Genomic DNA, 27,372 nt, shown 5'->3' on the forward strand with positions numbered 1-27,372 from the left:
CAGCTTTGTATTTAAACAACTTTTTTATTTTTTTTAAATGTGGGTCGCATACGCACCACGCGGCCTCAAAGCAAAATCTTCAAAAATTGCCGTGGCAAGGAACGTGTTAAAAATACATTGCGAGTTGTATAAAAACAACCTTAGAAATTCATATGAATACAATGTTAGATATTAAAATACAAATATATAAAGGCAATGAATGTGATTATTAAAATAGCATTTGTGATAATTATTATTTATTAGCTGTCTTGACAGACTGTATTATAAGAAGTTACTGATCTATCCCATTACAAAAGAAAGTATGAATATAACTAATAAATCTATTTATGGATCAAATGTGAAAAAATAACAAATACTGATCGAAGCGTGAACTGTCACACGCGAGTATTTCCGAGCGAACTAACAAACGCGCTAAATTCATACCTAACTGTCAATCGCGCGAAGTTCGCAATGAACTGTTGAACGGGCGAAATTTAGCTAATTGTCGTACACGCGATGTTCACAACTAAATGTCAAAGTTGTGAAATTTAAAGCGAATCGTGAAACGTGAGATTATCGTACCGAACTGCCAAGCGGGCGGGGTTTATAGCAAGTCGTCCAACGCGCGAAGTTCATAGGTCTCTGTCATACGTGAGAAGTTCATAGCTATCTGTCAAACGAGCGAGGTTCGTAACGAAATGTCAGGCGAAGATCAAAGCTGTTAAACGCACAGTTTTAATTATAATAACATTTAATCAAAACTTTCAAGTTTCTACACAATTTTGTGATTTTTGTCATCATAAGAATCCGTAATATCAGGAAACGTAATTAAAAGATGAACGAAATAGGTAAAGTCGTTCTCAAGTTAAAATGTTGGATAAAAACGAAAAATAAATTATCCGTAGTCCGCCATTTTGATAAAACTAATGACTTTCGTATATCTAATATTAATAGTTACGTCATAGACTAGGCTTTTGAAACTACAGTGTCGATGTAATCTCAAGGATTACTGATCCACACTGTCATATGATAGTAAAATATACTATCTTACTTTTAGATTACGATTGTTAGGTTTTAGAAATATAAACAAAGAAAGCAAATTAATTTTTCAAAGATGTTTTGTTGTATTTTCTTTAAGTGTTTTAATTTACTAATCTAAAAAAAAGTTGGTTTATTATGAAAATCACTTTTGTATATATAAAATCTCGGTATTGATGAATGAGATGGGTAATTATTACAGTACCTGGCGATAAATATTGCACAACGACCTTTGAAAACAGACAATTGGCTACTATCTCTGTCCCACACTACCTATGTGACGTTTTGTCAGTCGCATTTCGTACGACAGAGATAACGTTTTACGAAGCTACGATTGTCTCTTTCCAAAGGCCGATGTGAAATATTTATCGCCGGGTACTGTACCTATGTGTACCTATTAGTGAATAATTATAAGCGGTCTCTATATTTTCTTAGCACTATTAATGTAAACATACATCCTTATATTCTTTTCTGGTTATAACATTAAAACCAAACTTTAACTTTTGACTACATTTCCACTTTCTTTTTCGAATGACGAAAGAGTTTAAATCATTTTACCACTAGCTTCATGTTGCACTGTATGTACGCACTAATCTTTACACTTACAGTTCCATATTGCAGTATCATCCCCGAGTCTGATTAACAAAACTTTACATGTCCAGGGCTACATAATTTTTTTTTAACATTATTTAATATCTTTATTTTCAGCTATATAGACATATATGGCAATAATGTTCTTTGGGGCTGCAACATTAAATTACTAGCTCGCTGAATTGTTGTATTGTGGTCTACCCGCCAGCTCCAATAGATATCTATCAGGATGCTCTATCCAATCAGCTGCTGATAATTTTACCTGTAAATATAAATGTTACTGTAAACACCTCTTAATTAAAAATACAAAATTTACAATTGTAATCACTATGTTTTTTGCAATATAACAGCACAATAAATTTGTAAGTTATGTGGTTTATTTTTAAATTTCAAGGTTATTTTGGTTTCATTGGTGATATTTTAATTAAAACATACTTAATGTAAACAAGACCAATTATAATTAGAGTATTACGGTAGATAAGTATAGTGAAGGCATTATATATCATAGTGTGTCCACAACTCCTTACGCGGAGTATTTACCAAAAGAATATTTCGTTTATTTAGTTTTTTTCGTTAAAGAATTTGTCTAAAAATAAAAGTAGTCTAAGTTAGTCCTTTACACATTAGCTATCTGCCAGTATAGATCCCGTTAAAATAGGTCTTGCCATTTCAAAGGTTAACCGGATAGACAGGTAAACAAAAATTTAAATAAATGTTGATTTTCGTGTAGTAAAAATTGGTTATTTTAATATTACAAACACACACTTCAATTTTATTTATTTATATAGATATGAGTTTCTTTATTTGGTCATTAAAAAGAATGAAATGAACTGGCCATCTCATACCTAGCTTAAGAACACTAATTTCCTTCTTATATACGAAACCGATTATCCTTAATGCGTCATGACAAAATCAAGTACTCTTGTCACATAACAATCACCATTAATCCGTGTATATCCCAAATTTTAAAATATATAACAGGGGTGGCCAAGCTCTTTGATATTGCAAATCATTTTTCGAAATTTGAAATTTTTTGCCAGCCGCAATTGAATACGCATTTAAAACAGGCAAAAAAATTATTTTCAAAAATTATATTTATTGAAATTATTTAAACAAAAGTATAAAATATGTGTATTGAAATTAGATATAATGACACATTTATATGACAGCACTCTTAATAATACTTAAGACGGCGGTAAGTTAATTATGATCTGTATTTGAATTTCTTTAATTTTATAGAGAAATAATAATTAATATAATTCACACAAGTAATTTCGTCTAATTTCCTAGGAACTGACATAGGTTATTTAAATTTAAATATCGGAATAATTCAACAATCAATCGGAGCCAAAAATAATCGTTCAAAGAGCCGCAGTTTGGCCTCACCTGGGTCTATAATATCGTAATATATATATTTTAATTACATACCTCATAATCACTCGTTACTCGGGCGAGAAAGGTAGTCTGTAAAGACTATCTATCTCTCTCTTTATATAAAAAACTTAATGAAGAACTCACTTGTCGTTGTCTCTCAGCCTCCCGAACTTGCCATTTCTTGATCTCCAATTGATTTTCCCGAGAAGCCTGATCTCCGCAGCCCCATACCTTTGTAATGATCATTATAACTATTAAATTTATGGATGTTTATAAACTATACCAGTAGAGACACTAAGTTAATTTATTTATGTATTTTTATTTATGCTTTAATAAAAGTTACTACATCTTTTTCTCTCTATATCTATCGTATATAATTAAAATAAAACGTTAATATATGGCGCTACTTGTAGCATTAATATGCTTAAAAATTCTTGAAGCGTGTTAATAAGGACCAAAATAATTCAACCTTATTCAAGCATATTTATGATTATACTAACTGTCATAAAACCTGACTTTCTATAGCCTTCTGATTTCAGCTAGTCATGAGCAAACATCAGATCATCTAGAATGGGCTTTCAAAAGCACTATTAGTAAAAACATTTCTAATATGGTTAGATTAGGAAGTGTCGGGTCGGTGAAGGTGAACGTTAATATATTTGCAAGAACCGTACCCGACAACTCTTACTACATAAAATGCTAAGTTATTTCTCTTCTTAATGTTCCATTGGCAGAACAGTCTTAATCATTAAAAAATCGAAATCCGTCTCAAATTCTCTGGCCAACTGATGTAGTTATGTGAGGGTACTTTTGCAAGTGTTTATTCTTTTTCATATTTGCAGCTGGTCTTCAGCGGCTACTTCCTGCGACTTTGACTATTTCGTAAGCCCACCTAGTAAAACTATTCCAGCTAAGTTAGTGACTTTCGTTCTAGCGCGTATCTCATTTCGAATTTGATCACGCAGCGAAAGATATTATAAAGTAAAAAGGATCTACCTTTATACAGGTTTTAGTGTTGTGTTTTCAAGTTGCTTAATTATATTTAATTTTAATTAATCGAACAAGACGGGTCAAATAACAACATATTTAGAATGGTACAAATTGTAATGTATGTAACGACTAAATTACCACTATCACAAAAATAGTCGAAGCGTCACCAAGTTCAATAGTTGCACCAGGAATATTTAAATAATTCTGTAATTTTAGTGTAATATCATGTTCGTTCCACTCTTCTTTCGTCGTTACTATCTGATGCTATTATATCTCTTTTTTGATATTTTGTTGGCCTAATATCAGAATCGCTTTTCTGATACAGTATCATTTTTTCAGTCACCACAATTTGATTCATAATCATCACTCGGATAATCAAATAAAGCATCTGCGTATAATTCATCGAAAGAATCTTCATTTTAATTTTTTTTAAATCATTAAATGTTTTTTACAATAAAAAATTGGGCGACTCTTATAAAACAGCTTGCATTATTATGACCAAATTGCAATTGCACTATATGGTATAACAGAAATAACAGTAATGCAAAAAAACGCATCACGAGTTTACTCATAGCTGGACTGTAACATTTGGCCATAAAAACACGAGTTACGACCGGTCAACAATGCGTTAATTAAGTCCAGTAACGTGAATCCCCCCCCCCCCTTCACCGCCCTCTGACAACCGCCAATGCGCAAATGAATATTAAAAAGCTTAAAATGACTGTATTAACTAACCTCAATAGCTTGAATATTGTAAGGAACTCCTTGGAATGTGAAGGAATCGAAGTCTTCGTTGACGCTGAGGAGTGGCTTGCGCGGGTCACTACCCGCACGGAGGCCACGCGGGTATCCACGTATCGACGTGTTCAGATACAGCATCTTAGGGCCGTGTTCTATCACTGAAAACCTAAATGAACATTCACATTAAACCTTCAATTATATATAATATATAAGACATGTTTAAAAAGTCAAGGAGACATAGATGGCGCTAGTTTCATTGCATTACTTCATGAAAATCAACATAAAATAGCCGTTTTCCTTGTTAGGCCTGGGATTTGACAGCCCATGTGTTAATATATGTTCCAGTTTTGTACTTATAAGGGCAATAGTTTGAAAAGATGCATTTTCTTTAATGAAACTTCCTCTCAAACGCCCCTGGCGGATGGAATTTCTTAAAATCAATTCCTTTTATTACTACCTCCGCACTACTCTGTGAAATTTAAGTCAAATCCTTTAGACTCTGGAGATATTTCTAATCAATAATTTTTAAGAGTTTGTATCTGCATTTACTTTTATATTTATCCCTTTCGTCGTCGTTTCAGCTTATTTACGCCCACTAAAACGCATAGTCAAAGACATCTATAGCGAGATATGCCATATCCCGGGAATCGTAACTACCAGTTCAACTTAGTCTCTAATTATTATGTAAGGATAGTAAGATAAGGATGCGTTGATATGATCTCAAAAATATCAATCTACATTATCGTTTGCACATTACGAAGGCGTTCTCTTGCTCTTATCTTTTTTCTTCATTACCTGACGCCTTAAGGTGTTTTTTAGACCGATTTAATTAAATGTCGGCATTAATGTAAGTGAAGGAAAATAAAATTCAAAAAAGCAAATCCTCACGTGGGATACAACTGAATGAGGGAACAGTCGGGCCCGCCCCAGTACTGATGGGTTTCACGCCACTCCTGAGGACAGGCAATCACCGCCGTCACCTCATCGGACGCAACAACCACTAGCGTTGGACCTCTGAAATTTAAATATTAAACATTATATATTGTACTTTCAATACGTGTATTGAAATATATTATACGACCACAAAAATATTACTGGGTAATTAGGTTTTAATGGAAGAGAAAAATTATATAAGGCTCAACGTTTACGTTTTTACAATAATATCCCAGATAATGTAAAAAAAACTCCTGCTACCAGATTTAAAAAAAAATGTCAACGAACTTGCTAAGGTTTTCTACACTGTATATGACTTCATAGAAAATAGAAGAAGGCAGCGCCACTCAGCATTCGTTGATCGGTGTTCCCTGCGACACTAACGCCCTCTTTTATAAACGATATCTCCACTACAACTTTTTCAAAATTACCCTACAGTAATCATTTGTATCATCATCACTTAATTTTAATGATTTATTTATTTATTTAAACACACACACATTTCTTGTACAAAGTATTATACAAAAGTAAATACATTAACCAGTGGCGGTAATACTACTACTACGCTACAAGCGTTGTATTAAAGTTGACCGCTAAAACTGTGAACTTAATATTACTCAGTAAAGTTAGTGTATATTAATATAATAAATATTACATAGGATTTTCTCTAGTATCTAAACAGTTTATGCTAACACTTTTACTTCCTAAGAAATGTGTGGTTGAAAGAATGCTGTATTAACTTTGTCCGATGAATGTATTGTCATACCTGTAGGCGAGGGTATGGTGTAGGAACCGATTAGCGCCTAAACCATGTTCCCTAGACGCGTACAGCGGCGCCCAGTGAGACGGCACGGCGCACACGATGCGAGCCAACCAGAGCGCAGCTGCAGAACCTCCGCCTGAGAATAAAAATTGTAATATTTACTATGTTATAAAATGACTATTGTTTACTGACAAAGATCACAAATACTCAGTTAATAAGCATAACTTAACACTTTTAAAATAGGCAATAGACGTAATGTAAACGTAGAAATTTCGAGAAATATTACTAAATGCAATTTTCAAACAAATTATTTTACATGAACTCTGGTAGGTTTTAAGATAGGTTGGAAGAAAAATTTAATATGGTTTTTCTATTAAAATAACAATTAAAAGATATCGATAAAAATAGCTTTTTTTTAATTACCGCCGCACGTATACCACATTATTTGTTAGCGACATGCTCGCAAATAACCTTGAAATAGTAATCATTTCTCAATCTAAAGAAATGAGGGTATAAGTACCTGAATGCTGAGCGGGAGGTGGCTTCGCAGGCCGAGAGTAGAGGGGTGGCGCGGTAGCGGCCAGCAGCCAGGCGGCGGAAACAGGTAACAGTGCCCCACTGCCTGCGTGCCAGGCGCCGCGTTCCAACACAGGAGTCGCCAACTCCAATCCGGCACCAGATCCGTTTGACTCCACATGAGCCTCGATATCTCGGTGCCTCGTTGCCAACATGTGGACGCAGTATCTACACACAAATCATATTTAAACCTCATTCCACTTTCACAATCGCTCAGCGAGCCATGGAGAGGGCTATACTCAGGATTTCTCTACGAGAAGTCGGTTCTACAAATGTCAGTGGACAAGCCACAGAGAACAAACAGCCAGTAGGGTGTTCAGATTCTGGACTGTAGATTTCGGATTAGTAAGCACAGCATAAGACATCTGCATACATGGTGAAAAGACCTTGTTAAGGTCGTCAGAAGAAGATCGATAGGAGGCCTATATCCAGCAGTGGAACTTCTTTAGCTGGTATAATGCTTGAGATCCCTGATTCGATCTAGTAGACTACGGACCAAAAAGCACAGAATAAGAAGTCCATCCACTAGACGAGACCAATAAAGACGTCTATCAGTCTCCTACCGGTCTTATTGGAAATCTATGCAGGCCTATGTCCAACAGTGAACGTTTCCTGGCTGAAACGTTTATGTATTGTTGTTTTTTTTCAATGACCTCTATTACCCCTATCTGATTATTGGGACAGGGCCATTAGTTCTCTTTGATTACATTTTTCAAATAATTTTTATTTTAGCGCTCTTCTATCATTCCTCATAACATCTTTTTTTTTCTATTTTATACCGTTACCCTTTCGTACGTTGCCTTTCCATCTTAACCTCGCTCCTCAATTATTACAGATACTTCAATTTTAATCTATCACTAAGTTATTTTAGGTCTTTTTCGGTCTATCACATTTTATTTACATTCTTTTACAGTACCCGGCGATAAATATTGCAGCACTAGTGTGGGACAGAGATAGTGCTTTACGAAGCTGAAATCAGCCAATTCTCTCTTTCCAAAGGTCGATGTGCAATATTTATCTTCGAGTATTGTACTACAAATGTATTATTTTTATTATTTTAACATTAATTATTTTTCTGTATATTTTGTTATTTATTACCTCCTAGTTTTTGTTTGTTAATCCGACCTTGATCAAAATTCTTAATTTTGGTTTTTGTTTCCTGTTTATTGTATCTGCCACTATCATCCTGCATTATTCGAGGAACGTAGGTCTGTCTTCATCATCATATATAAATGAGGCAATGCAGTCCTCGCCAATCTGTTTGACCAACTAGCAGTCAGAATCGAATCGAAGTCCTCCGAATGCGGGACTGTCTTTGTGTACTGTTTGTTGGTAAACGTTACCTGTGGACCGGGAATATGAGCCTCCTGCAATTCATCTCCAACCAACGCACCACGAAGCCCACGCTGTGGGAGTCTTTCTTGTTGAAGCAGCCGTTGATTACCGCCGACAACGTCTTGTTGATCTGCCAACAATCCCACCTTCAGCCAGATATCGTGATTGGTTCTAAAACTGTGGGTAAAGTCAACTCACCATCAGACACGTCTGCGGTCCTTCTGGATAATGGTCCATTGAAAGTTTGTAGCTTATGTACAGAAGACTTCGTAAGCCATCCGGTGTCACAGCACCTTCGTCGGACTCCGAACTGAACATTCTAGAAAAAAAAATTAACGTTTTTGATTTCTTTCAAGACCTTACGAACTTCTTACTATACGGAATCTATTACTAAGTCGAAAATAAGCATTTTATTTACTTACACTAAGTGAAGAAGCTTAAAGCCTATGCCATTCTCTGTTAGTGTTCTGAAGTTCACTATACCTAACCATAATATGATGATAAGTAATTTATCTATAACCTAGTGTTTCTCTTATCACATCATTATCATGTCATCCTATGGACGGCATTCTCCAGGCATCCTTCCCCCCTCCTTCCTATTTACAAATAAAAAATAAGGGTTGATCGTAGAGGGGTGAAAATTTATGGTTGTATGTATTCTTGTATGCTGTATCATAAAAAAATAAAAACAAAAAATTTCGTTAAAAAAAAAAATTAAGTGTGAACAACCTTTATCACTTAGGGGTATAGAAAATAGATAGTAGCCGATTCTCAGACCTACTGAATACGCATATTAAATTTGGTAAAAATCAGTCAAGCCGTTTCAGAGGAGTTCAAGTTCGAACACCGTGACACGAGAATTTTATATATTAGGTATAGTATATATAATAGCAGATTATTAAAACACATTCGCTTGGTCTACTTCCATAGACAATATTTTGCTTAAGGGGTCGCTGTATGTGGACAGTCTAAGATCAGTGATCAAGCTGATTTTTGGAGGGGAGGCCCACACCTTGCAGGGAGCGTCTATCAGCTGACTAGATGATGATAAGAAGGATCAACCAACAAGTTTACAAGACGTACCTGACATAGGCCTCGATGATGGCGGCATCGTCAAGCATTGCCATTATCCTCTCGCATTGCTGCTTGAACGTCGACAGCGGGATGTGTTTGTTCTTGCACTTGGCTGTTTTGTGCAGGTACCTGTAGAAGTGTCGCGCCAGCTCCGGGTACATGGGGAACAGGTATTTCTGCGAAGACAATTATGATTTTTATCTATAATATCAATTGATCAAATAACTGATCTGAATCATCACACCAGTCGATGTATGTCCATTGCTAGGCTATAGGCCTACCGAATATATTAGAGGGACCGGAAAGTAAAGTCGCTTTCTTAAACTAAATTCACACGACTACCTTTTGTAACAAGTTTTTAATTCTAATCAACAATATATTCACCTTCGTTATCAACAACCTTTTGCCATCTAGTGTACAACGTCTTCCAAGTACGTAATAAACAACCAACTGACAATAAAATATCGACATGCGCAGAAAACACATTACTTTCCGGTCTCCCTAACATTTCGAATAGGTCCGTTTGAAATCGGCCTACGAGTCTTTCAAAGACTTTAACAAGGTCATCACTCCACCTCGGTAGACGTCTGGTGCCGCTCTACCCGATGCGTGGCCTCTCGAATCCAGAACTAGAGGCGCTACATAGCCTGCCCACTACTACTTCAAACTGCCAATCCCCTGGACTATAACCTACATACTTTCGTTTGCCTAAATACCTTACTGATTCGATCTCGTAGAGAAGTCATAGCCCTCTCTACCACTAACTTTCACTAAGCTAATGATATATAATAAAGTGTTAGTCAATTCATACATTTTATGTTCATACGTCTGTACTGGCTTTGTTTATATATATATATATATATATATAAATCTAATATATAAAATTCTCGTGTCACGGTGTGCGTGATTGAACTCCTCCGAAACGGCTCGACCGATTTTCGTGAATTTTAGCGTGCATATCGGCTAGGGTGGAGAATCGGACATCTATTTTCATCTCCTAAATGTTAAGAGTGGTCCACCCCTAAATATTTTTAATTTTTTAGACAAAAAAAATTGTTTTTATTTTTATATGATACAGCATACAAAAATACACACTTTGTTAATCATTTTTTTCGAAAAACATGGTTTGCAGGATCAGTTAGTCTATCTATATATACCCAACTCATTGAATCAGCACCCATTAACATTTATTAACACATGATGATGTTCCAATAATATTTAACTACTAGTAGATATATAGGCAAAATCGCCTAAAAACGAAAGAACACACATCTAAATATCGCTAAGCTATCATTGACTTCGAGTAGATATTAGTAGAAGGAAACATTCCACGTTTGCTCAAAGCAAACATTCAAGCACTAATTGTGCAGTCAATAAAATTAACGTCATTCCAACGCCGCGATGGAAGCGGTAATTGCGAGCGATAAAAAAATAAGCACTATGAAAACTGTTTTGACACGGCGCCAATTGATACTAATTACGAATAGCATTTTTAAAGATTTACGCGTCAAAGGCATTTGAACAATACAGCCAAGTGTTCCTTATTTATTTATGTAATATTTTTATAGGACACCTTAGAACATGGATGCACAGACCGCGGCCCGCCAGTCGAATACTGGTGGCCCGCCGACAGCAAAAATAATACTCTCGTACATTCGAAAAATATCGAATTCTATTCCAGAATAAAACCAAAAAAATTTGATTACATACAGTTCATGACTTGCCCGAGTGGCCCCTAGTCAGTCTGTGCAACCATGCCTTAAAAACAAATACATAATAATAATAAAAAAAATATCTTTTTTTCAATTTCTTTACTGGACTTTAAAAATTCAATTTATTGACAGTGTATAGAGGTTGATTGTTTATAGGTGTAAATCATTATAAGGCGTTAATGAACAGCTCATTAGTGAGCTAAAACATCGACATACCTATTCTATTACCAATCCTATTTTCAATCAACTTGTATAAAGTGTACTATTGGAATGCGTCAGGCCAACTTCTAAGAGTACAAAGTCTGCAGAGACAGATATTGAACAACAATTAACTTTAATATGTACTAATACGAATTAGATTGATTTTTATTACTATATTCTCATTGCGTTATTTATTACATTTAAAATCATTAATTTTTAGATACGGTGTAACATACATTAATAGACATTAAACGGGTTATAGATTAATCCCTTTAAAGCTTTTACACACATAACCAAGCACCTTGAAGACACAACACCATGGCCTGTTAACCATACGTCGTGTTAGCGATCGAGTTAAGTTCAAGCATATTGCTCGAGAAAGCTACTGGTCATAACCATGGCATAGGGCCGTTCAGTTTGGAATTTTCTGCTCTAAGTTACAAACGTGTTCACAAAGAATCCTTACAAGTAAAATATTATCGTGGAAAACCAATGGAAAAACCAAAAAGGAAGACAAGACCCGGGTCGCCGACTGGCAGGCAAGTTTCACCATCATTACGACATATTTACCGTCGAATTTCACGTCGAAAAAACGCACATACATCAGTCCTAATAGTTAAAGCGTACACTAAGAATATATGAACATAAAAATCTGATGACCCTCTCCTTTGCCTCTAAATGAGTCTGGGCTTATTCAAGCTAAGGTCTATACTAACAAAGTGCATGAATTCAAAAACACATTCGATAATCCAATAATATTGACCACCTAATCTAACTTTGTCCTTGTTGGACTCTAAAAACTTAGTTAAATTATTTTATAAGGATCATCAACTTATTAAAATAAACCATACATAGTTATCATTTTAGCATTAGGTCATCCATAACTAGACACAGGCTTTCCGTGTAAATTTTCCGCCGGGTGGAGGCGGTTCTATCCGGCATCTTTCTAGGACCTCGATCAAAGGACCTCTGTCAGCTAATTGTGGGTGGACATATGTGGATGACCCTAAGGCCTCTTTAGTTCTCTGTCATCTCGTATTTAGCGCGAAAAGAACTGATTTCCATTTTCAGTTACAAAGAAGGATCTATGATGGAACCATCGGCTCACTAATGAACAATAAGGAAAGTAAAAAAAAGGACCAATATATAGCTACTTTCGCCAATGCAGTAGTAGTCGTGCAATAAAGCGCACCGCCCGCCAGCCCGCTGATAAATGCGCATGGGACAAACAATGCGAATTACACAACTACCACCGTTAAATCACTCAGCACGTGTTTCACCCCTCCACGGAGCATCCTCAGGAGTAATGTTACACCGATTAGTGCCAAACACAAAGTTGCAAACAGCTAAGTCCTTTTTATATCACATTCAGAGTCTAGGTGTCAAGTTACCAAAAATTTAAATAGCTCTATTCAGCGGTGATTATTTTCATTGGCTTTAATTTAAGAAGACTTTCACAAACTTATTTGTTGACAATATTGGCATATCTGTAGTACAAAAATTTCATTCTTTACTCTCATATTAAAAGGTCGATGCAGCTCATATTGTTTCAAATTTAGAAGTTTCACCCGAAAACTATGAAGAAGCTTGGACGCTATTACCAACATTTAAAATCAATCTTTGACATTCAATCTATCCCCCTTTTCCGTTGCTAGTGGACCACTGCACGAAAAATGTTCGTGCTTTGAGCAGCTTAAGTCAACCTACTGATCAGTGGGACGCTGTTTTAATTTTTATGTTAACTACAAGGTTATTTTGTTTTATGCCGGAATAAACGTTACATCACTATTTGAACGTTTAAAAGCGGCCAGCTAGTGCAGGAGCGGCACTTAACAAACATTTTGTTTCTAAACGTTCAAATAGTGAAATGACGTTTATTTCGACATAAAACAAAATGTTAAAAAAACGCGCCCATAGGGCGTTCGCGTTTGATAAGTGCCGCTCCTGCACTAGCTGGCCGCTTCTAAACATTCAAATAGTGATGTAACGTATATTCCGACATAAATCAAAATGTTAAAAAAACGCGCCCATAGGGCGTTCGCGTTTGATAACTGCCACTCCTGCACTAGCTGGCCGCTTCTAAAAGTTCAAATAATGAAATAACGTTTATTTCGACATAAAACAAAATGTTAAAAAAACGCGCCCATAGGTCATTGGTCCTTTTCTTAGGATGGACTTCTGCAAAATAATGCCTGAATCCATTAGATAAATAAGGAAGGTAACCAGACCCTCCTAGACTTCTTTAGGAAGGTCATATGACCTCCGATTAAAGCCAAAAAATAAAGGGTATAATTTCAATAAGTATATATTGACATAAGTCGACGAAAAATAAACTGTGACGTAGATAATAAGCAAAATAAATAATATTATTATTCAACTGAGGCAAATAAATGTAATATAATTTCGAGCATAGAGGTCTCCATTGATCGTAGAACGACTTTGAGCATACCAAGAAGGCCCGAAGAACCAATAAATGACAACCTGATGGTTAAAGTTGCATCGACACTCTATTACTAGCACAAAAAACATAGAAACAATACACATAATTAGAACAAACTTACCGTAAAACAATTCTCCGTAACTCCGTTGACGCCATCTTCCTTTTGCGACCGTTGAGCGAGCAACTGCACAAAAATAAACGCTTCTATAAATAAAATAAAACATATTATTTTAATTTGGTGCCGGACGAAAATATTTGCTGTAGTAGTAGTAGACGGAAATATTAACGGGTTTATTACCCTACTACAAAACTGTATTTTAATAACACATCATATTACGCGATTTCATATACCACGTAATATTTTCTCGTATTAACGCAAAGATTTTCCACGTTATATTTATGTACTATAAAATTTATAGCAATTTGTATAGTTCAAAATTCTCAAACGTCTGTAGATTGTGCCAATTGTATTCTTAACGTGAATTATTTGTACATAACGCGTTAAAGGGGTCATACGAGTGCGTTATACGAGTCTAGTACAATGCATTTTCATATAACGTGAGTCTAATTTGTATATATACTTTATATTCACAATAAATAACGCAATATTTTTTACTATATTATAAATGTTATTTTTGTAAATACGGTGTAAGATGTCCGCCCATAAGTGCGACAGACAACGTGTAAGGTTAGTCAAAAGATGCTGGATGCAGATTACTTTGAATCGGTACTATCTTAAATCTATGAGACATGCATTCAGCATAAGATATCTTACAACTGAAACGACGACGATAAATTAATTTCAAAAGGTTGAGAACCTCTGGCAAAGATTATAATTTCAGTAATAAAATTATTATTTTATACTATATAATTAAAGCTTAATATTATACAGAACTGATACTTGACACTGAAACATAAAGTAAGTAGCTAAAGTCGACATGACAACAAGGTGTTGAATAGCAAGGTAAGACAACCTATTTCCCTTGCACCGTAGAAGGTATGGGTCGTAATAAAACACCAAGGCAAATGTAAAGATGCCCTTTATAAAATCGATTAATCAAGTGTCTCTGTGGCCAACTGCTTTATTTTCCGATTTTTTATGTGACGTAACGTCACATCACTATCGTAGTCACATTTAGTTTCCGCATCTTGATACTGTCTACATTTCTATAGATTATATATTCTATAGATTTCCCGTCGTCTTCTTTCTTATTTTTGCGTTGCGATAATGTAATATTAATACAAACATTAATCCCTTTTCCACTAAGTGACGTCTTAACCTTAAAACGACGTCTTAACTACAAATTTCATACATTTTATTAGCTTCCTAATATTTTGAAGATAGCTATTATAAAAAATCCATTACATATGATAAATATATCGCAAGGGCATTCGTTCTGTGTCGAAAGCATCCATTTTAAAAATCATTGTTTTTTGCATGACTTTATGTCGTCTGTTCTTGTATTGGAAATGCATAAAACTATTTTTATTCTGTGGAAATTAAGAATTTCCCATTTTTATTTCACGCATGGTCACATCGCTATCTTCAGTAAGATATTTCACAGGATTGGATGGCCCCGAGCTCTTAGATCGTTTGGCAGACGCTCCATTGAATGATTGGACAATTTTTTTTTAAGAAAACAACATTCACAGAGGCAGCACTCGAGCTCTTTTCATTCCGAGTTTTTTTTTTACTAGACATGGTTGTCAGCTTGGACTCAGTTAGCATTCCTATTCAAGTTCACCAAAGAGGACCTAACCATGGCTTCATCATTCATGAAAGTAAAATGAGTGAAAGGGAAAAGTAGAAGAATTGTAGAGAGAAAGAAAATAAAAGAATGGAAGGTCATAAGAGGAACTAAAGAGCGCGAATATAAAATTTTTCCATTAAAAAAATTATTAAATAAAAAAAAGTTCCTGTCCCAACACAGGGCAACAAGAGGTCCCCATAGCGGGAGCCATATACAAAAAGCTCGGCTTCATCAATAGTTTCTATAATGCTAATAATGAAATCGTAAGTCAGCAAATTTTATTATGAAAATACGAACGGTTCTGTGACCATAACTTTTATTTAAATGGCTAAGCCAATTGTAACATTGGATTAACTGATATCTTTTTAATTTCATTTGGTTTATACAAAATAAATTTATTAATACAGGGCGTATCTCGATCGTGGGATCAAACGTGTTCCGGGGGCAGTGGGTTTCTATATCTATCCCGTACGGCTGATATTTTTGAATTTAAGTGGTTTTTTTACATATCCAATTTCTTAAAGAAACATAGTGATACAATGTAACCCTTTTGCGTAAATCTAGCTGAACCCTAACCCTTTTGCATCACGTAACTGCCGTTATTGGAGTATAAAATTTTAAATATCATTGAGATTTTATTTTAACAAATGTAGTTAACACTAATTTTGTACGGCTGATAGAGCAAAAACAACAACATAACATATTTTTCTTCGACCTTTCTTGAAACAGGTGTTATTGTAAAATCTAATACATAAAATTCTCGAGTCACGGTGTTCGAACTTGAACTCCTCCTAAACGGTTTGACCGACTTTTACCAAATTTTATATGCGTATTCAGTAGATCTGAGAATCGGCTACTATCTATTTTTCATACCCCTAAGTGATAAGGGTGGTCCACCCCTAAATAATTTTTTATATTTTTTAGACAATTTTTTTGGTTTTTATTTTATTATGATACAGCATACAAAAATACATACAACCTTAAATTTTCACCCCTCTACGATCAACCCTTATTTTTTTTTAAAACCCAATTTTTTTTTGCAAAACAACGTTTGCGGGAACAGCTAGTAATCTCTAAAACTTTCGTAGCCTCCGACGGCACACAGGATTGTTGTGTTGATGTCTGAAGTTGTTATGATGTTACAATAAAAGCTACTGTCCGTTACTGTCGAATTTACCAAAATTATTACATGTTAATGTAGATAAAGCTGATATCGTATATTCTTTTTTTTTAAAATACGCCATTGAGTTTAATGCTCCGATATATATGAGTGGAAATTAATCTAATACATCGAATTAGTAAGATATGGCACGAAACAAAACATTAATTATGATTAATAATAATTTTGTCGAGATATAAGTGGACATATTTAATCTGAATTTATCGTCTGCTATCTAATGAATGTATTTATTATCTATTAATGTATAATATTTTCAATGAGATGTTTAACAATAGTTCGATTGCAACATTGATTAGTTTTTCATTCTCTTTGTTATATTCAATGTCAAGGTTTTACAAATTCAATGAAAATTCATTCGATATCTAGGTTTTGATAGATTTTTTTTAACTTAAATTGTCTTTTTCCCTTCTGGGTATCAAGAATAGGAAACAATAGGTATAACGTACAGTACCCGGTGATAAATATTGAACATCGATCTTTGGAAAGAAACAATCGGCTAATTTCGGCTTCTTAAAGCGTTCTCTGTCGCACGAAATACAACGACTGACATAACGTCACATAGGTAATGTGGGACGGAAAAAGTGCTCTACGAAATTAGCGGATTGTCTTTTTCTAAAGGTCGATGTGCAATATTTATCGCCGGGTTGTACTGTAAAAATGACCGACTCGTATAGGTATAATAATTTGCACGTTTTTCCAAAATTTACTTTTAAGATCATCTTATATATGTTAGCCGTACTAAGTTCACCACTGGACATAAATCTCTTCTTTAAATTTCTAATAGGAACCGATTACCTTGACAAGGTCATCTGTCGTCTTTATGAAAACTTGCTTTACTCAATAAAAATAACATCAATTTATCCCTGTTTCAACTATATGCTGTCTGTTTTCTTTTGCGTCGAAACTATAATTCATATATTATAGAAGAAATAATTACTATTCGGCGAGAGTATGCCTGCCACTATGTGGACCAATGTCAGACAAATTCCCAGGAAGTCACAGGACGCAGGCGCATGTCCGGTTGATACCGGTACGATACCGGTCTTTGGGATACCGGTAAAAAGTAGAAGAAGAAACCCTATTCCTTATAGTCACTTCATGACCTGAGGACTATACAAATTTCATTCAACTTTTTCATGTCTCCTTGTAAAAAGTATCAATGAAAAAAAAATTATTATTAAGGTTTGCATTTACAATGTTAATAGATATGTCGCAAGTCATTGAGTATCTGTGGCATCAACGTTGTGTAATATTTTTCACATGGCCAATTGTATATCGCCAGTTTGTTAATGGTGCATTAAAATATTAAAAAAATATATAATAATCATTTACACTATAAATTAAAGAATCATCCTGAATAAACTACATTTAGTGTAGATCAGTGTTTTCCAACGTGAGTCCCACGCCCGACAGTGGGGCAATTTAATTGTTAACGGCGGGCAATTTGAAAATGGAGTCGGCACTAGTTTAACCTCATCGCTTTGATATTGAAATGATGTATGTTAGAGAGAGGGGGTGTAAGAATTTTAAGAAACCTAATAGATTCAGGCGTTACTTTGCGGAAGTCCATCCTAAGTAAGAAAAAGACTAATATATAGCTACTTCCACTATGTAGCAATAGTCGTGCTATGAAGTGCTTTTCGACCAGTCACTCGGTGTTAGGCACTGGTCGGTGTAACATTACTCCTGAGGATGCCCCATGGAGGGATGAAACACGTGTTAAGTGAATTAACGGTGGTAGTTGTGTAATTCACATTGTTTGCCGCACGCGCATTTATCAGCGGGCTGGCGGGCGATCATATTAGTCCTTTTCTTAATTTTAAGAAAGACTTAGGAGGGGTATGGCAAAAAAGTTTGGGAAAGACTGGTGTAGATGAATAGCAGTGGTAGCCCAGAGGGCTGAGACTTGAGTTCGTAGCTCGCGGGAGACAATCTTTAATAATTCACACTTTCTGCATTAATTAGGAGAAGGAATGTTATAAACGATATGTATACAATACACAACTAGACAAAAACCATGACATATCACACAATATGACTAATAATTATAATTGCATATATATTATAGTAATAAAATTTGTTTTTTCACTCTTCGTTACTTGTTTAACTTGCACAAGTTTTTTTTTTATTTTACAGATCATTCTATACGATATCTTAACCTTTTGAAACTGAATTTTTTTGAAATGGTCATATTTTGCACAGCAGTTAATATTCATAATAACGATGACAGAGGCAGATACTATAATGAATAATCAAAGATACAGCCGTTTTGGCTTTAACAGCTTCATCGGACTCAAGGCTAGCGGATTTCGGATTAGCGAGCTAAGAAACTAAAAAAAAATCTTCGTCAGATGCGTCGCCTGTCATATTGGTAAAAAACAAGATTTAAGAACTGGCCACTTCAAAACTATTTAAAAAAAATTAAAATTCGAAAATGATCTGTCATTTTTTTTTCGACAAATTGGCGGCAATTTAATAATTCGCTTTCAACGTCATTATGGATTTTACACTTGAAATTGCATAAGAAAATGGTTTATAAAAATACAATATCACTATTGTTATTTCGATTCAGTACGACACGCTTAAGAGGGTACGTAACGCCTCATTACTGCTAATGGATTTTAGTGTAATAAATATTTGGGGGCCTCACAGCAATCAAAGACGATATCGTTATTAATAGTCGTAAGAGAGTCTTGAGTCATTTCGGGAATTTACCGATAAATTTTTAAAATTATCATTTTATTGCGCGGGGGCAATCGGTGCCGCTAATATGCTCTCAATTACTTTGATAAAAAAATCACACATGCTGTCCCAACTGACTTTATACTATCAAAAGATATTTGCCAGTCGCAAGTCAATCGAAAAAAATAACAAACACTCATCACTATTTCAACAGTAAGATGTTCACCACTTTTATTTAAGAAAGGGACTAATATATGGCTACTTCCGCTATGCAGCAGTAGTCGTGCAATGAAGCGCACCGCCCACCAGCCCAGTAGTAACATCTCATGAGGAAACCCCGTTGAGGCGTGAAACACGTGTAGAGTACATTAACGGTGATAGTTTTGTTTCGTGTTGTTTACCGCACGCGCATGTATCAGCGGGCTGGCGGGCGCACTGCATTGCACGACTACTGCTGCATAGTGGAATTAGCTATATATTAGTCCCTTTCTTAAATAAAAACTTGATAAAAATGTAGTCATGTGAATTTAACTTAAGAAAGCGATATGACTTTTCGGTCCCCCTAATATATAAAAAGGTAATATAGGTTAAAGATTGCAAATGTTAATATCTTCCAGACAATCATTGGACGAATTTGTTTAATGCAGAAAAATTCTATTGTAACTGTCAAGGCAGGTTTATTTTTCTAGTCTTTTGTAAAAAAAGATATAAGAAAGACGCTAAAAAGTGCTTAGAGTCTAAAGTGCCCGTGTACCATGCCGTATGTAAATAGATAGATGTGCATGTTTTTACAATTTATTTAATATTTCGTACTTTTTTGTTCCTGATTCTTAATGCAAGTGTTTACTAAGTCTTTTAAACCATTTTCCTAACTCAAATAGGTGTCTTGTTTGTTTTTTAACAACGCCAATGTATAGTTTTTAACAACACGGTTCGTGCGACCACTTCTCCATTCCTACTACCAATTGCCATCACCAGGTTGTGCGCCGTTATCTCTGCAGTGGTTGCCGTATTTGCCACATCGATGAATCTTGCGATCGCATCTTGAGTCTCGTCTATGTACTACACTGACGAGTTCGTATTACGTGATATTACTACCTCCGCATGTTGGACACTGTTTTATGCCCGACTATGTTGTTATTTATAAAACTTTTATTATAAAAACAACTACATACTGTTATAGTAATAGGACCTTTTCCAGTGGCGTACCTAGAGGGGGCGGTGGGTGCGGTCCGCACCGGGCGGCACTTACCTTGGGGCGGCATTTTTTAAATTTACTTATAGTTGTAAAAAGCAACATATTCATTTCATATTTATTTTCTTTCTTGAATAATAAATTAAAATTCTGTTCCCAACATTGTAATTTTGTTAAGAATTTTTTTAACAATTTCAATCAGTGTCGGTAGTTGCGAAAGAAGCTTCTCAAAATTGAAGTTGATAAAAAATTATCTTCGTTCTACAATGAGTCTATTAAGACCAAAAACTCTTGCAATATTGCCAATAGAACAAGAAATTACAAATAATTTTAATTTTGAGAGCATTATACACGATTTTTCTAGTATGAAAGCTAGAAAGAAGAGTAGATATTATATAAATATGTTTACGAGTGCATACACATATGTCTAAAAAAATTTACTCTGTGTATTAATTAATATTGATTAAATAACTTAATAATTTATTTATGTGTATTAATTTATAAAAAACCACTATTTGATTGACTTATAATAGAAGGGGCGGCAAACTGGAGATCGCCCCGGGCGGCAAAAGTTCTTGGTACACCACTGACCTTTTCTTAGGTCCGAAGATGGTAAACGCAGGGTGTATATCGGCTTAACCGAATTGGAAACCTATGAGAGAGGCCTATGTCCTGTGGTGGACGTTCTATGGCTGAAATGAAGATGGTTAGACTACATGAACTTTATAATAAAAATATAATACACAGCATGATTAGTTACAGGTATAAAAGCTTTAAAAGGTGCAAGTATAGTTAGCAATCTTACAATCAAACTTTATAAATATGTCCAATGTTAAACAGAAACGTAACTTAATATGAAATATGTTAACATAGTGATTGTTTACCTTGCAAGTCGGTGCAGGAGTCAACTTCCTCTCTACTCGACTAGATTGTATACCAACTATTGAAAAACACAACTCCCTTACAATTACTTTCCAACGTTCCATTATACAACTAAAAAATCATATTTTATCACTAATATTAAGTTACGTTTGTCACAGTCTAAGTACGAACAAACTTGAGTCACAACTGAAGCTATTTAAAGTGTTATTATCGGTTCAGCGGTCTTGACTGTGGCTGAACCGACCTTAAGTATATCCGATGTGCTCGATCGACTGTCACCGACCAATGTAAACGGTAAAAAAAATCAATCAGTGATATACAGATTTATATGATAAGATTGTTACGTTCTGATTTGACAAATTTATTGTTACGTACACACTTTTAAATACACGATTGTGCTCTATTGCATATAACAATTGAATGAATTAAAATGCTACTGCGATGGGACGTCATGTGATTGAATTGGCTATCACTGTACCGTGTTATGATAATTAATAATATTTCATATACAATTACACTATCATGTATAATGTACGTACAGATTATAAACTAATTCTAATTGTTTTACGATTATTGTTACAGTTGTGAGGTTTAATAATTATTATGTACGTACATTGTACGGATATAATTCTCGTTATATATTTCACACAAATTTTACTACAAATTATTTTTTTTATCTTTTCAAATATTTTGAACATTAATAGGATTCATTTAAAATTAAAGTAAATATTTATAATGACTGGTTAATATATATATTAAATAATTTATTACGCGGAACCATGATTTATGCAAAGGAAGAGGAGAAGAATGGTCTACTTTTGAACTGCCAGATAGTTTACACGATGTAACAAAAAACTAAAGTGTAAATATAAATTGATTTTACTCTCTCTCTCTCTCTCTGTCCCTTACACTTTCAATCATTTATAGTACCCGGCGATAAACATTGCACATCGACCTTTGGAAAGAAACAATCGGCTAATTTCGGCTTCATAGAGCACTATCTCTGTCCCACACTACGGATGTGACATTTTGTCAGTTGTTGTATTTCGTCCGACAGAGATAGACTATAAATCAATTTATTTTTAACAATATATAATATTATTTTAGGAATTTTTTTTTTTTTAAATAGCGATTGTTCGGAGTGACGATTGAAAAACGACCCGCCTAATACTATTTGCTATTTTAGAAAGTGTAGAAGTTGTGATGAAGGGGGCATCGTCTTTAAAAATAGGACAAATATGTTTGTGTTTCAGTTTATATAGAGACGGAAATTACTTAAAATTATTGATTCAATAGTTTATTTTTAATTTGTGCTCCGATTTTATTTTACAAGTTCAAGAATTTGTTATTTTTTAATCATCGAATATATAAGATATTATTATTGACAAATGCCGTTTAATCAGTGGCATAACCCTGCTATATAACAGGGGTGGCCAACGTATGGTTCGGGTGCTGCCTGAGGCTCTTTAAGACATTTCTGACTCTCGATAAATGTACCCGAGTTCCTTTTTCAATTTGGTTTTATTATATTTTAAAAAATCATTAGCTTGAAATTCAAGCGTAAATTAGTATTAACTAACAGCATCTTAAACAATTATTAAAAGGTGCTACCACTTTTTTTATAAAATAAATTTTAAAGAATTACCGTGAGAAGTAGAATTGTTTCATTTTAAATATTTTTAACAATAATCATTTTATCATCATTTTACACATCATTTTACAGTTTTATTTAAATATTGTCAGTGCCATTTCTTTATTTTTAATATCTTTTTGCATATCTTTTAAATAATATTCAATCACAGAGCGCAAAATATTACAAATTTTGAAAAATGGCTCGATTTATCCAGTAGTTTGGCCACCTGGGTATTTGACATTCCTGTTTTATCTGTCACGGTATTTTTTGATGAAATCTAAAATAAATTAATTGTGTCGGTGTAATTAACAGTGTCAGAATGTAATCAAACTAATAATTATGTTATTTATTAAGAATCAATAAATAAAATAATCACTGTGAGAAGCGATAATTTTATTTATTGGGGGGACCGAAAAGTAATGTCGCTTTTCTTAAGTTAAATTCACACGACTACATTTTTATCAAGCTTTTTATTTCTAATCAACAATTTATTCATCTTTATTATCAACAATCTTATGACATCTAGTATACAAATTTTCAATGCCGGAGCGGTAAAAATCAATCGGTTTTTCTGTAAAATATGTCGACATAAACGACATTATTTTCCGGTCACTAATATATAAGAAATAAATATATTGTTTGCAAACAATGCCCGCTTAGTGTCAGGCTTCCAAAACCGCGAGGTATTCAAAACATTTACCAATTTAAAAAGCTAATGAAAATATGAAAATAAATGACTAAAAATCGTCGAATCATTCCCCATATTACGAAGTGCAAACATCCGACAAGCGTCTCAGACATGTGATCATTTAAGAGCACGCACGTGACGTTTGTTCATAGGGCTGTCACGAGCTAATATGGTCATAAATCTTTTTATTTCTGTACGATAATCATGATAAACGACGAGAAATATGTGGAAAGCAATTTTGTATTCAAAAAAAATTCCGTGATACAAATGTGCGAGTGAGACGGAGATGTTGTTGTCCGTCCCTCTCGCACATTTTTTCTTGTTACAGTAGCCTCAGTGACACGAAATGGTTAAAAAAAATTTAATGTCAAAAGAATTTTTTGGCAAGATGTCTGATGCATAGAAACAATAGTTTATTAGTGTGTTCTGTCTCAAAAAAATCAAGACTAAGTTCAATCTAAATTAAACCTACAATGTTAAATAATCATATTTCATCAGTTAATCTCCAAAAATTACAATCACTAAATGATGAACAATTAATTAGTCTTCTGATTGAAATTGAAAAAAAATAATTCTCTTTTTTATTACATAGCCCCACCATAATTTCTTAACCAAAATAATTCATTTGTTCATCTCAGCTGAAAGAAGTCCACTGCAAGGTGTAGGCGTCCCTCAAAGATCGCCAAGATGATCGATTTTGTGTTGCACGCATCCAAAAACTTTCCGACCAAATAATAACTGCAGGTAGTATTGTACACAACCAATACATTGGAATATTCATGATATATATGTCTTTCCATAAATCAACGGCAAACATCACAAAATTAATATTAATAATCTATGCTACGCAGTAATAAAACTGTGCTCAAATAAAAAAGTTGTTTTTATTACCATGACTTCAAATGTATACATTATTTATCGCTAAAGTTACTGTATTGTAACCCTTCAATAGATGGCAGACCTAAATTAACTGTGCAATTGTCTAGTATTGAAAACAAACAGAACACTTTGTCAAACTAGGCACTAAAAGTTATTACTACCTCTAACTTTAACTGACCGTAAAAAGGCAGTAACAACTAGGTGTTTGACGTCGATTTATGGGACAGTCTACATAATTACATTTTTAAACGATTTAATGATAATTTATGAAGAGTTTGTGGGCAGGCCATATAAGGCGTATGATGACCGCAAAGATTTTAAAGTTCGGGAATGGAGGCCACAGACCGCCAAGCACACCTCAGGACGCCCACTTATAAAGTGGACAGACTACCTTGTTAAGGTACTCAGAAGATACTGGATGGCCTATATCTTTCAACTTTCAACAGGTCCTCTTAGAAATGTATAAATGAGGCCAATGCCCAGCAGTGTACGACGTATGATTAAATTAATGATGATGAATTGTTATTTTTATTATTATTATTAACATTTTAAAATGTTTTTTATAAACCAAAGCGTGTGAATTTAAAATAATCATAAATTTTTTTGTCAATCCCAAAAACAAGACTAAATTCTGCATCCAGTTTCATGTACTCAGATCTATTTTTAATGACTACTCAATCCATTCAGTGATTCAGAACATATTTGCAAGCGGAAGAAAATTTTGGTTACTTAGATCACTAGTTTAAGAGTCATCATCAATATAATATTATAATATATATAATAGTAATATTAATAGATCATACAACTATTATTCATGTAATTAATAAAATGTTTACATCTAACCCATGGATTGATATACTTGTCTAAACAAAGTCAAATGTAAGAAATGTGAGATGTAAGAATGTCAAATGTAAGAATTTATTCCAAATTCATTTTTTAATAACAAATATTGCTTTTGTAATGATATTTTGATTATTTAGGCTATTGGTACATTGTCTTCAATACTTTTTTAACTCTTGATCTCTTCTGCTGATGTAATAAACAGGAATTCTTCAAAAGAGTTTCACTATCACTTTAAAACTTATCTTATTTATTCTTCCTTATTATTCTTAAAGACTTGTAAAAAATGAGTTCTAAAGACTTGAAGAAATGTCTTTTGTGAAGATAAAATTAAGACAATATGTAATTGACGCATATATGACAATTTAAGGTATAAAAAAAATATATAATAATTCTGATGAACAAAAGATTTGCACTAGATTTAAAAATAAGCTTGATACACCTTTTCCTGGGCTGAAAAATTGGTCACTTTTTGAAGAGCTGTGTACAGTTTTATGTAATGTCTTTGAATGATCATGTAACTAGTTTAAAGAGTTTACTTAAAACTTATAAAAGAATTTTATTACAATGGAAAGGATATTTTTAGTCATATCTTTATAGTTTGGGAATTTATTGTTCTACTGTATTGTGAAAGTGATCATGAAAAGAAAAAACACAAGTTTATTGTAGGTTCTCCTCAAATCAGGACCTATGAGGAAACCCTCGTAGAATTAAGTTGAAGTGACTTTATAGGGAAGCTCAATTTAATTATAATTTCTATCAAATTAAATCCTTCTACCAATCTTCTCTTGATAGACATAAGTGACCACTATGTAACCCTAAGTGAGAATAATAATATTTAAATATAAAAATGTATAAGGGAATGGTTTGCCAATATTAGTATTTATAATTATGACATAGAAACTTTAAAAGTGTGTTATCACTATATACATCACCAAGCACTGGTCTACTAAATTACAAATATTTACAATGTTTTATTATGTAAATTATCACAATTTTTACCTAATAGGGAATATGGGGCAAAAGACTATTGTGTATGAAGATAGATTCATACCTTGTCATTTCTAATGATACAGCTTTTTAAAAATGTAGTTAAAAAACTTGGAACTATATTTTGTCACATCAAATATAAACTACAGTTGAAAACATTTCAAGTCTTATGATACATGGTAAAAATGGTTTATTTAAGCTATTATATATGATAAGCAATTGTTAGATATTGTTTATTGCACTTAGATGTACAGGTTAAAAACCTTTTCGATTAACTACATTAGTAAGTTGGTAACATAGTAAATTTATTTGTGATCTTGTATATATTTTACTTTATCAAAAATAAATTAACTATGTAGTTAAAATCTATACAAATATAGATTATTGTCGTTTCCGAATTCGCTTTTTCGTAGAATAGGGAAGGAAAGACCTTAGTAACCCTGACAACAACCTTGTTAGACCTAATATACAGATTTACCTTTGCCAATTTTTCAACAGGTACCATTGAAGTGGACTGCGGAGGATCTGGTTTATCTGGCAGATCCACGCTTGACCCTGAACGTGTACCTCGTTGAGAGCCTCGAGGGGTACTGGAATTACTACCCCCTTGTTCAACTGTAATTTTTTCGTGACTGCTATGATTCCCCATAGCGTTATTGTGAATATTCGTGCACTAAAAAATCACTACTATCACAATCACAGCGCATTTACGCATTCACAGTTCACGAAAAGGTGAATATGGAAACTTAAAACTAAAAACAAATAAAAGTATTGTCTGGTACAAAATCGACTTGCACAGATTACAGTCTGCAACGTAGTGATGTAGTGATGTGCAATATCGATATCACAGTATAATCGATTATAAATAAGAAAAGTTATTGGTGAAAAAAAAACAATCATATTTT

The 27,372-nt window shown here is 33.9% G+C and overlaps 1 protein-coding gene across 3 annotated transcripts; it reads right to left on the minus strand.

Annotated features, from left to right (window-relative positions):
* Nucleotides 1-324: 324 nt before the first annotated feature.
* LOC137924314 (uncharacterized) lies at nt 325-27,265 on the minus strand. Of its 3 annotated transcripts, none has more exons than XM_068767702.1 (11): nt 26,946-27,265; nt 13,869-13,931; nt 9,404-9,570; nt 8,519-8,639; nt 8,329-8,450; nt 6,930-7,153; nt 6,413-6,545; nt 5,602-5,727; nt 4,708-4,879; nt 3,127-3,213; nt 325-1,870 (listed from the first exon to the last, which is right to left on the minus strand). In XM_068767702.1, exons 1-11 carry the CDS (start codon nt 27,114-27,116, stop codon nt 1,778-1,780), a joined length of 1,479 nt encoding a protein of 492 aa, XP_068623803.1. In that variant the 5' UTR covers nt 27,117-27,265; the 3' UTR covers nt 325-1,777. The 3 variants fall into 3 exon arrangements, with proteins under 3 accessions (XP_068623803.1, XP_068623804.1, XP_068623806.1); XM_068767703.1 differs by lacking the exon at nt 26,946-27,265 and adding an exon at nt 21,440-21,789; XM_068767705.1 differs by lacking the exons at nt 13,869-13,931; nt 26,946-27,265 and adding an exon at nt 10,490-10,543.
* Between the last annotated feature and the right edge of the window lie 107 nt (nt 27,266-27,372).

This window comes from Battus philenor, unplaced genomic scaffold (assembly GCF_028537555.1).
Source record: "Battus philenor isolate CCGP_79_NKW_IND1 unplaced genomic scaffold, ilBatPhil1.0.hap1 SCAF_23, whole genome shotgun sequence".
Classification (NCBI taxonomy): Eukaryota; Metazoa; Arthropoda; class Insecta; order Lepidoptera; family Papilionidae; genus Battus; species Battus philenor.

Bases quoted from the DNA above. Each gene is read 5' to 3' on its own strand.
- LOC137924314 (XM_068767702.1), bottom strand. From the start codon at position 27,116: ATGGGGAATCATAGCAGTCACGAAAAAATTACAGTTGAACAAGGGGGT. The intron at 13,932-26,945 runs GTAAATCTGTAT...ATTTTTGTGCAG, and splicing joins CTGTTGAAAAATTGGCAAAG to TTGCTCGCTCAACGGTCGCA. The intron at 4,880-5,601 runs GTGAGGATTTGC...ATGTTCATTTAG, and splicing joins CTCATTCAGTTGTATCCCAC to GTTTTCAGTGATAGAACACG.